The sequence below is a fragment of the Centroberyx gerrardi genome, chromosome 1 (genome assembly GCF_048128805.1).
Source record: "Centroberyx gerrardi isolate f3 chromosome 1, fCenGer3.hap1.cur.20231027, whole genome shotgun sequence".
NCBI lineage: Eukaryota > Metazoa > Chordata > Actinopteri > Beryciformes > Berycidae > Centroberyx > Centroberyx gerrardi.
In genome coordinates, this window is record NC_135997.1 from 9,891,853 (window position 1) to 9,908,880 (window position 17,028).

General features: G+C 38.5%; 1 protein-coding gene across 1 annotated transcript in view; it reads left to right on the forward strand.

The window, feature by feature from the left end:
- pcdh9 (protocadherin 9) overlaps positions 1-17,028 on the forward strand; it is a 223,504-nt gene that overhangs the window by 141,563 nt on the left and 64,913 nt on the right. Inside the window, exon 2 of the mRNA XM_078283936.1 lies at positions 8,732-8,933. Within this exon, the coding sequence (XP_078140062.1) occupies positions 8,732-8,933 (202 nt within the window). The remainder of the gene's footprint in view (positions 1-8,731; positions 8,934-17,028) is intronic.

Here is a 17,028-nt window from a genome sequence, read left to right on the forward strand (position 1 = left end):
GATTAATGTATTTGCAAGCAGTCATTTTAAGCAGCAACTTTACTGTAAAAGTTGGGGTATAAAAGTATGAAGTACATTTGTTTTGAGTTAAGATGAAATCTGACTTGTGAAAAGCCTATTTTCCATCTGCAATAGAACTATTCCAGACTGTGCAATCTGTCCACATAGAAGCAGAGAAAACTCTAGGCAAAAACTAGAGCTATAATTTAAAACATTTCAACCTAAAGAACTGTCACAGAACCTCCTTTTCCAAAATGTCTTCTGCAAATGCAAAAACCTCTCTCAACCCTTATTTCTGTGTGAATGGCTTAAAAAAAAAAAAAGAAATCTAGACAGGTTCACCAGTCGCCAAAGTCAACCAGACCTCCCTGCTGCATCGATTTACATTTGATCTCTCAAAGCTGGATAATCATGGCTGTGTAAATAGCTATTATTTCCACAGGATAAACAGAGATCCAACTAAACAAATGTGTGCCTCTGTATGTATTTGGTGTAATGGAATCACAAATAGGATTTTATGACAGCTAATAGGGATGTAGGCTATTCTGTGTCACAGAGTACACCGTGATTAAGCTTTGGATTTGCATGAATACAAATTAATCTGCAGCTTTTAATGCATCATGTAGGTGTTTTATTTATTTATTTTAGATTATTTGTATTTTTAATATTTCTAATTCACATATTTCTGTATTAGGGACATGATGGCAAAAAAGGTATGTCACTGAAGCATGTGTGGGGAGTAAATAAAACGCTAACACACTCCATAGTGCTGCTGAACAGTGACTTCAGTGTACACAGTCCATGGCTGAGTGCAGCACCAAGATCACATGGACTGTAACTCATAAACACATCAAGCTTCCCCATTCAGTGCTCTGGGCCTAGCCTGCTCTTCTCTGTAGTTAACTGTCTCTGAGTGTCAAATCCTTCATCCTGATGCAGGAGACACACAGAGAAGAATTGCTGTGTCTCTCGTTTTATGGCTGTGGATGTCGGTGGAGGGTAGAACCGATGAGTGAGTCAGTAGTGGTTAACTTTGTGGCTAATGCTCTGTGGCAGTTGCACAGGTTTCCTCAGCCCTGCTTAAGGCACAGAGGGAGGCTGGCTGAACCACTCCAGTCTCGCACTTCTCACTCGGCCAACCCAGGTTATTCAGCAACAGTCCAAAGTTAAGATGGAGAGAGAGGAGAGGGAGGTGGTAAAAGCTTGGTCAGAAAAGGCAAAAGAGGACAAAGATGGGTGGAGATGAAGATAGATGAACATAAGATGCCCCGAAGGGGGTAAGGTGGTATTCATTTTCAATGGAAGAGATTTCTTAGATGACATCAATCTACCACATCTATACATTTAATCTGTCACATTCCTACTGAGGGAGCTACTCAGCAAAATCAGTTTTTAAGTAAACTGAAATAATTATTTGCTATAAGAAAATAGGCCTAAGTATCTGTGTTTTGTCACAAAGTTGATCATTTTGGAAATTTAGAGGTGGGTAGTGATTGGTAAGATAATCTATTTGTTTGATAATTTAGGTTTAGATTGTTATAAATAAATAAAATGTAAAATCGGACCCCCTATAGGGGAAATGCCCACTACTGGTGTGGAGCAAAAGGGCTCTAGGCACCTGAGAAATGATGCTCATCTGCTCATAAATGTAACAAGATAACAGTTAGGCACGCAACCTTATATTATTATTCATATCATAGAAAAACTAGCCTAGGGTTAGCCTAGTCTAGCCGACACTGCAGCTAATGTCATCTTAGCCTAACCTAAGCTAGCGCTGATACAGGACCCTTTGGTCGTGTTGGTTGTTGTCTCTCCCAAAGGGTCCTGTGCTGCTCCATTAAGGATTCTCCCTACAAAAGTCAGAGAGGTCTATAACGAAAAAGCATTTTACCTACACAGATGTCCGTAATCCTTCATTTTCACCACGCTAGCACACGCTACATTTCCTATGCACAAATAAACTTTAAAAAAAAATCCAAGTAGCCTATACACAAAATCTCCATTGTAACAAAATCAAAGATGGCTGACAGATGCCTCCACTTCCTCGCCGGTACTGTACTGTACTGTCCATTGTTTTATAATACATATACAGATAAATAAGATTGATAAATGAATAAGATAAAGATAAATAAGATTAAATTAAAAACATTTTCTTATTATTTTACACTATATGATCAATTATCTTTTAATCAAATGTCAAGTGGACAGATGCTCCCTGTTGATTCTTTCTGTTGTATATTACATCAAGCTGTTTTGTTCCAACTACAATGCCATTTAAATGTGATGTTTCAAGCATGACTAACATAAATTCCTATACAAAGATCTATTTAACAAGCAAAAATTACACTTTTTTTTCCCAGAGGTGGGGGGTGGGCTGGGGGTCGCTATGCTAATTTTTGAAGGTGGGTTGAGATGGATTTAATTAGGGAGGCGTAGAGAGATGGAAAGAAAATTAAACAAGTCAGACTTGGAGGCTTCCTCAGTGAGAGGAATTTTGGCTTAACACCTGTCATCTGGAAAAGATGGAGCGTGTGGGAGTGGTGGCATACATATGACAAAACGTAGATGCAAGCTTTTAAGAAAAAATAAAAATGATGCCTTATGTCTCCTATGTGGGTTAGACAATAAATGGTTGAAGCATGGGTAAATAAATAAATAAACAAACATGCTGTACTGCATCCATAAATCCACATAAGATCATTTAGCCCAGAGGGAGAGTCAAAATGATGGACTATGCTGATAATCACACACTAAGCAAGTGTTCTGTAAATTGCTAACACAAAGAAACTACAGTTAGCTATAATACACAGACTGTATGTCCACTCTTTCAAGTTGGCAAGCAATTTGGGGAATGGGTTAGATGTGGGTTAGACGGATGTGTGTGTGTGTGTGTGTGTGTGTGTGTGTGTGCGTGTGTGTGTGTGTGTGTGGCAAAACAGAGAGCGAGAGAGTGACTGATTTGGCACCATTGTGGATGTGGCAGAATGCAGATGTTCCTCAGAACTGCCTCGCTATGATTTAATGATGAAAAGCAGGAGGCGGCAGACTAAGAGTCTGTAGAGACAGCAGGAGCAGACTACGTCAATATTATAGTCAGAATCAAAGACAGGGGAGATCAGGATTTTTTTTTTGTCATTTTTCATTTGAGTGTTGCTTAGAGAAACAAGTTTGGGAACCCTTTTTAGCTTTACATCTTCCATCTTTTTTGAGCCGTTTGAAAAGCTTGTTTTTGACTCTGTTTATGTCAAGAAAATACAGCCCTGCCTCTGAGTGAGATTTTGATGCATTTCTGTGGATGGGCCCAGAGGAAATCCTAATGTTATGTTGACAGGAAGCAATGTCTATCAGCTGCTAATGTTTAACTTGATTTGACGTTTTCTGAAATGTTACTGCCTGTCAGGGCTGGGAATGAAAACTACGGGGAGTACAGTATGACATTGAAATGTACTTTCAGGAAAACATGATAAAACTTAAAACAGACCGTAAAGATAAGTGCATACGTTATCCTATTTCAGGGTTAATGACATCAAATAAGTCAGTTTTACAGTCAAGGCACTGAGCTTTGTCGTTTCACTGCTTCAGTTCGAGTAAAAATGAAGTGCGGCTGCAGCAGCGCCATGAGGTAAGAGAGCAAGGGAGAAACAAACATGAATAAAAATCCAATCAGCGAGACCATGGGAACAAACACGACCCGTGCTTTTGGCCTTTTATCAATAAAAACTGTATTTTCCATGGTGGCCAGTAGATGGCACAGCACCTTTGGTCTCCGAGGGAAGGAGAAAGAGCGAGAGAGCGAAAGAGCAAGACAGCTCCAGAGAGAGAGAGAGAGATCTGCTTGTGAGTTTTGTTTTCCTGGTTGACTGATCTCCCTCAGTGGTCTGATTGTGAGGCTGGACTCGTGGGAAGTGTTCTCTCACCGCAGGTGTCAGACTGCTGCTAGATAAGATTATTTGTGGGGGCGAGGAGGGTGGATTACTCTGCTGTGTGTGTGTGTGTGTGTGTGTGTGTCTGTCTGTGTGTGTGTGTGTGTGTGTGTGTGTGTGTGCGTGCGTGCACTTCTGCTCAGTGTGTGCTTTTGGTCGTGAAATGTATGCATGATAGAAATGTTGTTACATTGTGTTCATTTAGAAGGTGGCGTGCTTTTTGATGTGTAAACTGCACTCCATGGTCACACACAAGAGAGAGAGAGAGAGAAAGAGAGAAAGGGGAAGAGTGACAGAAAGGTAGAGAGCTAGAAAGAGAGAGAGAGAGCTCATGCTCCAACTCACAAGACCGATCCATACTTTGGTTTTCAGTCGCAAAAAGTCAAAGTTGTAACCTGAACCAATTCCGTGTTCCTATCATGTCGTTATCAACTCTTTACTTTGCAGTTATTCTGTATGTTTCATTCATTAATCATGATTTGTGGCAGAGGAGCGGAGGTGTTGACACGGCGTGACATAGTAACACATGTACAGTGCTGAAATACATCAAAACACTTGATGATATCTTGGTAATATCATGGAAATTACAAGTTACTTAAAATAGTTTTAATTAACATAGTAAGCTTTGTGGGTGATTAACAGGTCACATGGTTTGTTTATTTGTTACTTTTCACATCTTTTTTAATGTATTATATTTTAAGACTTTGTTTGAAATGTCAAGACCAAGATACAAATTCTAATTTGATGAAAAAATGTTTTTGTGAGAAAAATGAAAAGGAAAAAGTGAAAGTCTAGTCCAAATCATTCTTAATGAAGTGCTAGTTAGTTCTTAAAAATAAAAACGCAAGCTAAAGATCAATGAAATTGACACAATTGGAGTTGATTGACCACTATTACTTCTACAACTACTACTAAGACTACTACTACTATTAATAATAATAATAATTGTAATACTCACGCACAACTTGTGCTATTGTTGGAGCATTTAATAGGCTTTTTTGCCTTTGTGATTGGCCAGTTTCCACTTGAGCTTTGGAACAGACATTGTGTGGAGCTGTGACCAAAACCTTTTCTTCTTCTCCACATTCACACCTTCATACAGCAGGAAAGGAAAGGAAAGGATTTAAAGTTGTGACTGATATTAGAATAATTTGCATTTGCTCTTTCAAGTCTTTCTTGTTATTTACAATATGCTTAATATTATACCCTTTCTAGGAAGACCCAAGGGCAAACGCACTGATACTGTTTCTTTGCACATTTAAAGTAAACATCTCAGCAGCAAAGTGTTGCTATTTGGTTTGTATTTGTTAAAGTTAGAGTGTTTGGTCAGGCAAATTATAAAAACAAGCTGATAATAAGGGTTAGCAGGCACGATAAGCCATAATATCTTGTAAACTGGCAGTAGGGATAGTTTAAGCTGGTCTTATGCTAATATTACTACAAGTGACTGTCAGCAACAGAGAAGTACAAACATGCTTAAACCCACAAACAGACACACACGCACACACACTCTATGCGCAGTGTATGAACTTAGGAAAGTTTAAATACATGTAACTCAACACTGGACTTTTTTTTTTATTTGAAGCTATAAATACTGTGAAATATAGCACAGATTCTGAATCATTTTGCTTAAAAACATGCTAAAACATAAAATATTTATTGAAGCAGTCTGAATCAGCAGTCTGAATCTTTTCATCATTTCAGGTAGCCTCAAAGTACACCATTAAATCTCACTGGAATATCTTCTGTTGCACCCAAGCAGAGCCCACCGTAACCTTTTCATGGCCCTAAGCAAGATTTTATTTTGAATCCCCACCAGATTTAAGCAGCGGTTGTCAGCACACAGTGCAGTTGTCATCCCACTAATAATAAGCCAGTTTAACTCCACTAGATGTCAACAATCAAAGCAAATAACATACATGCACACATTAATGCAAATATTGGTCTTACTTGCCATTTACATGCATATCAGGAAAAGGCTCTGTTCATATTCCCATTTTCATCTCGCATACTGTGATTATTAATTGACTAGACTGTCATGTGCCTGCCCCAGTACGGGCTGCAAGCAACAGCAATCATTACTCTACTGCTATACCGTCTACTGTCATAAACTGCGGCTCCCTTTGTATTTCTTTTGCTGTCATTTCATCCCGTGCTGAGACTCAAGGCATGAAGGCTGCCTTAATTGCAATATTTATACGCTGAATATGACCCTAATTGAAGTAACATAATTCGATTAAGGTGTTTACGCAATCCATGTATTAATCAGAACATTCTCAGAAATGTCTTAATTTTAATATAGTCTTGAGTGCATGTACTATAGATACAGTCATGTACTGATCACAAGCCTGGATACTGTGGGCTATTAACAAGATATTTTTTTACCCAGAAAATCAATGTCAATTTGAGGTTACCCAGTTTCAAGGGCTAACACCATGTTTGTTTGTCTGTTTATGTAGCTTACCTTTGATCATGTAGTATCATAGTATAGTCCCTTCATTAATCAATCTATTTGATCTAAGGTTGCCGTAACTATACAGCATGTTTATATTTCAATGTTATTGTTCAGTGTCTGCTTTCTTGGCAAAAAGTTTTCTTATCTCTGGGAAAGAGGTGGCAGAAAAGGACGAGGAGCTGCCAGTATGAGTAGTGCTAGCTTGACACTTTCAGGGCAGCTAACAAATAGATGGCTACTTTGCCTAAGGCCAACTTCTTTGGCATCAGCAGGAAGAAAGACATTTGAAGCTACTCTTAATTCACTGCAGATATACTGTATGTGTCAAGTTTTTTTGGGGGTTTGCTTACCAGTCTCTTTCCCCCTGTCCATTTTTTCCTCTGCATTGTTTTTGAACTGCATGCAGCTAGCTGGCCTCAGTCTGTGTGAAATTGACACAGTACTGTATCGTCTAATCAATATAGCTGTCTAACAAACAAGAGAAGAGGGAGCTCTGAACTTTATTTAGCGAGGTTTTTTTCCCCATATTGTCGTCTGCAATCAGAATGCCATATCTGATCATGTGCCTCTTCGTAATTACAGACGGTGACATTTATCCAGATTCCTACAGTTTTACAAGACCTTTTCAGTTAATTGTACTCGAATCTGCACTTTCACTTCTGCAAGTGAAAGTGATTGTACACATCCTGATTTTGATTTTTGTCAGCAAACATCGGGTTTTGGATGTTATTGTTGTAATTTCCGATCCTCCACAAAAATGTCAGAGGCTACTTGACACATCTGGAAGGCACTAGTGGAGATCTATCTATCTATCTATCTATCTATCTATCTATCTATCTATCATTATTTTAATTATGCTTACATGCATATTTAAACCATGTTTAGTCCTAATGGGTGTATTTAAAAACCCATTCAATTTATGACATGAATGATAATAATACGTATCATAATCTGCAAGATCCAGATTTTACCAATACCAACTGTATCCTCTGCATTACCTGCTCAAAAAATTTAAACTCCATGCATGTATATCTGAAGTGAACATTTTTTTTTTAAGTCTCATGGGTCTAAAGCCCCAACACCCCCCCCCCCCTCTCTCTTTCTCTCTCTCTCTCTCTCTCTCTCTCTCTCTCTCTCTCTCTCTCTCTCTCTCTCTCTCTCTCTCTCTCTCTCTCTCTCTCTTTTCCCCCTTTTTTGTTTAATTGAATGTTGCATGCTTTTGGAGCAGTTCTAAAATATATAATGAGGTCATTTGCATTAGACTGCAGATTGGGTGACCTTTGCTTTTGCCAATAATTACTGTAAAACCCGTCTCTGTCTGTCATCACCAAGGATGTGGCAGGGACCTCTCTGTGCTCAGGAAAGGTTAGCTGGAGGCTTGTGTCTGGACTTATGAAAAAGCCTGAGGAAAATGTCATTAGAGCGAGGGGAAAAGACACTCGGAATTAACAATTGGAAATTCAATCAGGATGGTTTTAAGGATGGTGTGTGTGTGTGTGTGTGTGTGTGTGTGTGTGTGTGTGTGTGCGCGTGTGCATGTGCGTGTGTGTACGTGTGTGTGTCACTGCACACAGTGACAGAAGGGGTTATAAGATTCGTTCCAGGAAGACTGGTGGGTTAAGAAATTCCTCTCCTCAGTGAGAGTGCAGAATGTGGGAAGAAGGACACCCTGGGGGCGACTTCTGTTGAATCCGCAGGCCACTTTGACTTTGCCAACACCCAAACAAACTGGCAACACCAACTAAACAATCAAGCTATAAATGTTTCTGCAGCTTGCCTCACAACCATGATCATATGCTGCAAGGAATTTTGTGGCCTTAATTAAATTGTGCCTGACATTAATTGCGCTGTGTATTTATGAAAGACTCACAAATATTGCACTTTTCACCTTGCTGACCTTTTTGTTACAATGCATGGTGTTTAATTTGCATGCTGTTAGTGGTTGTCATTGTGCAGTGAAACGTGACTGTATTTACTATGTGTTAACTCCCCTTCCCATCAATGACTCGGCCAAAACAAAAATGGCTCTTTTATTCTCCAAACAATTACTCTCAGTGTTCTGAAACCCTAAACAATATCCACCATCCCTCAATACCCTCTTCACTACTAAATGTCTAATAAACGCTACATTGTTTAGACCCAAACCTCAAACTGCCTGTTTCACACTGTCATACTGACCTGAGTTTGACTGGGCTGGCCCAGTCAACTTTAAACAGCTCAATGTGTCAAGCAGCTATGCATGAGCTGGCTCAGCTCAGTATAAAACAATAGTGTGAAAAGGCTAAGGAGATTTTGAGGGGGCAGAGCAGAGCACTAACATCAGAGGCTCTGTTTTGTGCTCTCTTGGTTCTAGTCGCAGCGGCGCGTCACGTTTCACCTGCCGGACGGCTCTCAGGAGAGCTGCAGTGACAGCGGTCTGGGGGACCACGAGCCTGTAGGCAGTGGCTCCCTCCTCACACAACCTCTCCCTCTGGTGCAGGCGCAGGACGACTTCTACGAGCAGGCCTCCCCCGATAAGAGGACCGAAGCAGACGGCAACTCGGATCCCAACTCTGGTGAGTGCTACAGTGTCTAACGGCACTTTTGTACCATTTCTTTTTAACACACATGCCTGCTCTGTCTCTCTGGAACTCTTTCTCTCTCTCTCTCTCTTTCTTCATTCTTTCGCAAACTTTGTGAGTCTGAAACACGGTTTACCTTTGTGGACATCTAAAAACAGCTGCACAGTGTTTGGTGTGATCTACTTAGGGGATTACTGACTGTGTCCTCATGCTGCCTTTATGGTTTTTTTTTAAAAACAGTATCAGTGTTTCAAATTTCTGATTGTGATTTTGATTGTGTATAAGACACATAGAAACCTGAACATGCGTTGTCCTGAAATTGCAGGTGAAAGAAAATAAATGCACAATATGTTTCAGGTTTTGCTTTGGGGAACAACTAAAATTTCTTAACAAGAGATAACCATTAGTCATGATAAACAACAACAGTATACAAAAAGTACCCAAAGCACCAAATATCATTTCATTTAGAGTCATTTGATCCCTCAAGTAGGTTTCTAGTGGATACATGAGCAGGTCATTCATTTCTCAGTTAATCATCCAGACTTGTTCATTCCTCCCAGGAGCAAACCTGGGCCTCCCATAGGCTCCTCACCTATTTGTGAAACTCATTTGATTTATTTAGAGATGATTTCCCAGTTGGAAGTCTTGGTGCTCAGCTGAAGATGTTAACTTCCCACTATTTCTGGTGGGAATGTACTCCTCCGACCCAGTTTTCTCATTTTATCATTAAGAGGTGAGGCGTGCAGGAAGATCAAGCGTATCGCCCCAAGGTCGACGCAAGCTTGCCTGCTGAGGGGTGCTTTGAGTGCTTTGAGTAAACTGTGTGTGGCTATGATATCATACAGACATCAAGTTAGCAGATGATGATGAGTACCGTGTAATGACTAAGAAGATGTTGTCACAAGGCTGAGGGTTGTAATTAGTATCTTCACAAATGAGTACAGCAACACATGGCCCATCCAGGTGCAGAGTACAACTGGCTAGCATTGCTTTCAGTCTCTTTAATTTCTCTTTTCTTGACAACAGAGACATATGTAAAAATTAACATATCTACGGTCATTATAAACAAAAATACATAATAGATAAATTTGGTTCATTGGGAATCTACAACTCGGGGACAAGCATGTACCTCACTGGCATGTTATTCCTGCTCAGTCCCGCCTCTCTGTGTGTATCTACATGTATATTATCTCATTTATTGTATCACTACATCTATCATACACATAACTACAATAATTCTGAAAATCAATAAAATAATACTGGCAACAAAAAACTATAAATTCAAATGAATTAATCTGTCTCTTAGCTAATGTTAATGAAGATTTTTTTATTACCCTGACGTAAAAGAGCTTTGGAATAACTTACTATAATTGTAATCTCATTGCAATTACAAAAGATTACAGACAGGCATTTGAAGCCAACCAGAATTAACGATGATACAATATCTGAAAGCTGTCATTAAAATGTCAGCAGTACCGGCTGATACAGTTGATATGCACTCTTGTGTTCACGGCATGTCAATCATTCATGGTATATTCTAAACTGACATATTTACATGAGCTATGTAAGTCAGAAAAGAGCTAGCTTTAAACATGATGAATGATAAAATGCATGAACAAATGTATAAAATCCACCACAAATAAACCACACCAAATACAAGACTAGAGCATTAAAAGGTAATGCTGTAATTATTTAAAACATGGGATAGTGCTTTGTAAAATCAGTCCAATGTGAAGTATCAGCTAAGACATGTAAGATGCAACATACCTTATAATATATGCAGTTATACACAAAAAGCTGATGGAAAGTTTTAGTTAGGTTTTATGCTTTTAGTATGATAAATGTGGTGGCCCAGGAGTGCACAACACACTGACATTTGCAAAGCAAAAAAAACATGACAACACAACAGATTTAACTCACAATACAATGGCATTTACACAACACAACAGTTGGTCACAACAGAAGCGAGAGGCGGACTTGTTCGCAGCACAATGCCTTACGCTACCTTCAAAATAAAAGCGTGAAAGTTTAAACGTGTAAAAATATAGATTTAGACAAATTTATTTGTATTTAATTATCAAACCCAATAAGCGATACCATAATATGCAACATTTGTAACTACAAAAGCTGCATATGAAATACTTTAAATTAATGAAATACCTTAACCATCTCCTATAGTATAATGAGCTCTTGGAGGAGGAGGAGGTGCTTTTGGTGTGATGACATTAGTGTTCTTCCCGAAGTACCAGAACCACCCGGAAATTGGTGGAACTTTGAGTTGGTGATATTGCCTGTTATTATAGAAGAGAATGGCACCAGCATAGTATTAGATATCTAAATTATGGCTTCACTGCTGTAGAATGAGAAGGAACTAGTTAACGTATTTCATCCACTACTAACACTACAGTACCTGGCATTGCAAACATCTACACTTGTTTTGAATGATTTTCCTTGCACCTTTGCTATATCTGCTATATCTACTAAAATTTTGGTTCAAGCGGTTATAGAAAAATAATGGCAGGCCCTCAAAAAGCATCTATGAAATATATAAATAAGAACAGATAAATCTGAACCGATAGAACAGATATATCTGTTCTTATTTATATATTTCATAGATGCTTTTTGAGGGCCTGCCATTATTTTTCTATAACCGCTTGAACCAAAATTTTAGTACGTTATTAAAGCATAGGTATGTAGGGGTGTTTTGACATATCTCTTGTGCAGTAGCAATGAAAGGTGACCTTTGCAGTGTCCAATTTGGTCTGTGTTCTGTATGCCTGCTGCGCATTATAATATATGCAGTCTTTGCAGTTAACAGTTAAAATTGGAGAACTCTAACTATGTTACTATGCGTACTCCGACTAAGGGCATAATCGCACATAATCAGACTATGGTGTTGACATGGGTCCTGTCTTACTTGCATTGATGTCTTAATCCCATTACAATGACATTTTTTGTGGGCACGTAAACATGGTCACTGTGGCTGTCTAAACATACACTCCATTAAAGGGAAATGCCACCAAGTTTCTGCTTTTAACTAAGTCACTGCTGTGCCCTAGGCATGTCCTGGCTGTATTACTGAATAATAAGCTCACTGTGTTTTCTAATTTGTGATGTCACACCAATATACACCTCCATAGGGAAGGCATTGGAAATGATGGAATAAGTGATGAATATTCTAGGAATAAAGGTACATTTTCTGGTTCAGAACTGATTGCACTACTATGATGTAAATTGTATTTAGATGTTAAGTTCAGACCAAGTTGGGCTGAGTCCATTGTAAATGGAGCTGCTCCAAACTGTAGATCAGAATGACATATCACAGATTAGAGTCTTGGTTCTCTGGAAGTTGTACCAGGTGTACATAAGTTCAAATGTGGCCCAATAAGCACACAAATTAGGTATAAGGTAAATCTAAGTAACAAATTAATATTTACACAAGCCCCTATGTGTTTGCGAGGCAGGTGTAAATGATCCCCACAGCACTGTATTCATTAAGAGTACAGCATGAGTATTCCTACATATAGCATGTTTTTTTTTCAGTGATGTCATTCCACTTTGCAAGTGTCTCATGTCTGTTAGCAAGCTAATATGAGTAGTAACCATGACAATAGAACTCAAGACAATAGAACAAGTAGCAGTGACCTGCTACTTGTCTGGGTAATGACTTTATGTCCCAACTACTAAAGATATGTCATAACTACTGGTGGTGTTCCCAAATTTACTAACTCACTAGTTGCAGATTAACTATGCTGCTGTAGGACTTGAATTCCTTTGACACACACAGAAGACATCTGACACAATGTTAATGTTCCAAGTTAGAATGTAAAGCACATAACAATACTGAAAGTAACCCCATTCACTGCAAGGTTTTATGAAAGGACCTTGACGCTGGGCGATTGTATCCATCAGGCTTTGTTCAAAGCTCAACAATATTTTCATTTCCCAGCACTTTAAGATGTTTTACAAAACATTCGCAAAAAAATCATGGGCAAGGTTGAACTGATTCACATTCTGAAGTCTATAGTCGTATTGTGCAGCATAGTGAATTAACCTTTTGAAATTTAAAGAAATATTTGCAGTTCTTTTCAAAATCACTTTTTTGTTCAGCCTAACGGCAGCATTAGGCATTGATGTTCTCCCTTTTCTTACTGTCTCGACGATCCTTACATTTGTCTGCAGAATAGCCTTGTCAAAGCCATGCATAGTAAAGCAAAAGTAGACTTATTTTGAGACTAATTCCGAAAAGCCTGTATTAGAACTCATTAGTAGATTGTAGAAAACAAAGGAATGTAGGGGAAAATGTCTTGTTTTCTCTTCCCATTCTAGTAATTATTTTTGTCATTTTCTATATAGCCTACTCCTTTCTTTGTGGTTGCAAGCAGTAGTGGGATTCACATGGGGAGGGATAGGGTTGCCTTCAAATGATCAGTGTGTACTCCGCCTGATAATTGGATGTTTAAATTGATGTTTAAATTGCAATGCTTACACAGTATCAGCATTTAGTGGCATTAAAATATTAATTCTAACCCTGCAAACAGATTCTAAGCACATTTTTCACATGAAACGCTGACCAATGATGAAAACACAATGAAAGATGCATGTGGATGAAAAATGACATTTCTTAAAGATGTTTTAGATACAAGCAAATACGAGTGAAAGGCAAATTTGACGCAAGCAAATTCAATTAAATATTTCTGTACACAATAGAAATCTAAGCTGTTTTGGTGACATTCAAGGGTAACAATACCCTTTAAGTGTGGAAAGGTTCCCATTGTCCATTACAGTAAAGTGGGACACCATACCAAGAGCCAAATTTGCGCCAAATTCATCACAGCTCATAAGTGGTTTCATAGACAGGTGCACTAATGGGGGCACCCCATTATCACCTTATACCCAAGGATAATGCTTTTTTACTGTATACCTCAAACTCATACTCATTCTGTCACAAATTATGTTTATTATAATTCACTGCAGCAATTTAAAGTGCTCCAGTAACACTGAGCCAAACAGGTATTTGAAAATAACACAAGCAATGAGCTATTGTGTTCAACATTAAAAAGTTATTTCAATCACACTCTTTTAAACACAGTCTACATCACAATCTGCAAACCTGTGAGAAATTTTGTAGTTCTGAATTTGCAATAAATTGAAACACATTTTGCAAACTTAAGCTATAATCATCTTGTGAATGATCGAAAACCTTTGCATCCATTTGGTCAGTGTCCTCCCACAGAAGAAGTTTGAAAGTTTTGTGTCCGTAGTTCAAGCACAAGGGATTTTTACTCCCTGAGTGACAACTGGAAGGCAACACCTCAGTGGGCCCGCCCCGGTCTTCAATTAGCCAACCACAAGCATGTGGCACATGTGGCACTGAGCCTCGCTCATCTCTGCCAATGATCAGGCCTTGGGGCTGGGTCATACTTCATGCGTGGCCGTAGATGTAGGCCTAGCGTCCGTGTAACTTGCTGTTCATGCTTCTCATGATGACGGTGCGCCTGAAAAATCCAGTCGGTGTAGGAAAATTCAGCTCCCCACATCCCCCAACAATAACAAACAACCCCACCGGGATTGGCCAGTAGTTCCGGTTCTTTACGTCATTTTGACCGTGCGTAATCATCCTGTGCGTTTCCACATGAAGCATGAATCGGCCTTTATTCTCCCCACATGGTTGCATACATGAATAGTAGCTAACTTTTTTTCATGTCGATAGATATCCACACATCTTGTCATTTGTTTCATGTCATAGTGAATGAATTGTGTTGGGAACATCTTATCAGCTTGATAAACTTGATACATTTTTGATAAATAAAACTAAAATTGACTGTCTAAAAAATGTGAACATATGGCCTAGTTATCTGCTAGCTGTTGGCTAGGTAGTGGCTACTGGCTAACTAGCTTAATGGCCAGCTAAATGGTTGGAAAAAAGTAATAAAGCCTGCCAGGCTGCACTGTTTTTAAACAATGCTAGCTTTCAGCAAGGTAGCAAATTGATGCATTCAGCCTTCCATGGAGCCCAGTACTATCTAGCTTCAAGACTAAAGAATGAGCCTAAAGAATGCTTAGTAATGAGCACAGCCTGCTAGGCATGCAAAGCTGTGCAGTTTGCTAGGCAGCAAAATGGCTGTGAGCCTTCCAGGCAGCCAAGTAGACAATGCCAATGTTTGAACCCGGGTCAGGAGACTCATGGCATTATTCTTTTTAGGTGCTTTGCCAAGGCTCTCTCTATGCAGAATTTGGCCAATTCTGTTGAATTCTAATGAAATTTTTAAGGTTTTTTTTTTTATTTTTGAAGTATTGAGGTTCTGAGGGAGCAAAATCCCCACAAACTATCACTCTGCTCTCCCAGGGCTCACAGATATACAGATGGACACTTTGCATTTAGGTTTTTTACTCTATAGGTGAACAGAAAACAATAATGTAAAATGTAATGTAAAATAAAAAAAAATAAAAAATATATTAGTAGTAGTACCATTTCTATCTTGTGTGGTCATATGATATGTGAAAGATTTTATGCATGTTTATTTTCTTTAAGTCACATTAAATCGTAACAGTACTACTGTAATATTGTGCTGTAACATTCAGTATCATCTCTGCTACTATATCTATTGTAGGTATTGAGACTCAAATAGAATACATTTGTCGCAAAATAATTGAGTCTCATGATGTAGATAGATCATAGTTGAGTCAGTTATTATCCAAGTTGGATCAATTAAAATATAATTTTAGGACTTTAATAACAGATAGTCAATAGCCAATTCTGCACTGTCAGAATAAATAATAAACTAAAAAAACTGATTAATTCAAAAAATCCACTGCAATGCAGATGCTGCACTTAACGCTTGACAGAACATCTCAAAGAAATGTATGATTCTCATGATACAGAAACTGATTCCGGGTAAATCTGACCAAACAACAACCTTTGGATCTTTTGGTATCTCTATTTGTTTTATGCTTAGAATGGTAATCTTCACTAATTATACTTTTCTGTAATATAGGAAATTGAGAAGCCCTATGCAGGGGGCTGTGGCTTTCATCTGAACTAAGAAAACATAAACAGTGTGGGAATTATAAATCTAATGTCTAATAGAGTTTGTATGGAACAGAGCATAAAAGAGATGCTTTGCATTTCTTTGTAACTTGGAGTTAGAAAAAAGAGAATCGTAAAAAAAAGTTGTAGAAGAGAGTGGAGAAACAGATGGGTGATCAGGGACACCGCAGTTTCTACCTTAGTCAACATCATAAAAATATATTTCTTTACTTCTTTCGTGAGCTTCTTTTGAACTGATTTGTAGAGAGAAAGTGTTATTTGACTTTCCATTTGAGCAAATGGTGTCTGAGAAGAGAAAATGTAGGAGGAAAATGTGAAAGACCAACTAAGACTATGTCTAACTGTTGAATAACCTACACTACTCACTCAGATGTGAAAATATTTAGATGACTGAAATTCAAGCTTCTATCTCGATTAGATCAAACTATTACAAGAAAAATCAAATAAATGGTAAGAGAGGGAAGTGACATTCACTCGCTCTGAAATCCTGCTGGGAGAATGTCCTGCAATTATGGATAGTTATTACTGCCTGTTTCTGCAGAAGGAAAAGAAACACAGAAATGAGACAAATAAATAACCTTGTCACATATTCTCCAAATGAATGCATATTTGGGACATAACATGATTCTGTCAATCAGTTACATTTCTGAAAATATTATAATTGATTACTGGGCCATTGAGGTCTGTCAGATTGGTTGTGCATGGATGAGAGTCTCCACACTACAAAGACGCTGAAATAATAATTGGCAGGAGAGAGCAAGAATGAGGGAAAGAGAGGAGAGAGTGGGGTGGGATACAGAAGTCAAGTCATGTTTATTTATAAAACACATCTAAAACTACCATCATTGACCAAAGCCCTGTACAAAAGATAAAGAAAAAAAAAATCAAAAACAATGTAGACAAGGAATAGAGAACAAAAAGACTAAAATCACTTGCACAAACACAAACAGATACACACACACACACACACACACACACACACACACACACACATTTTGCACCAGCAACAGATAAAACAGAGTCAAAGGCTAGACTATG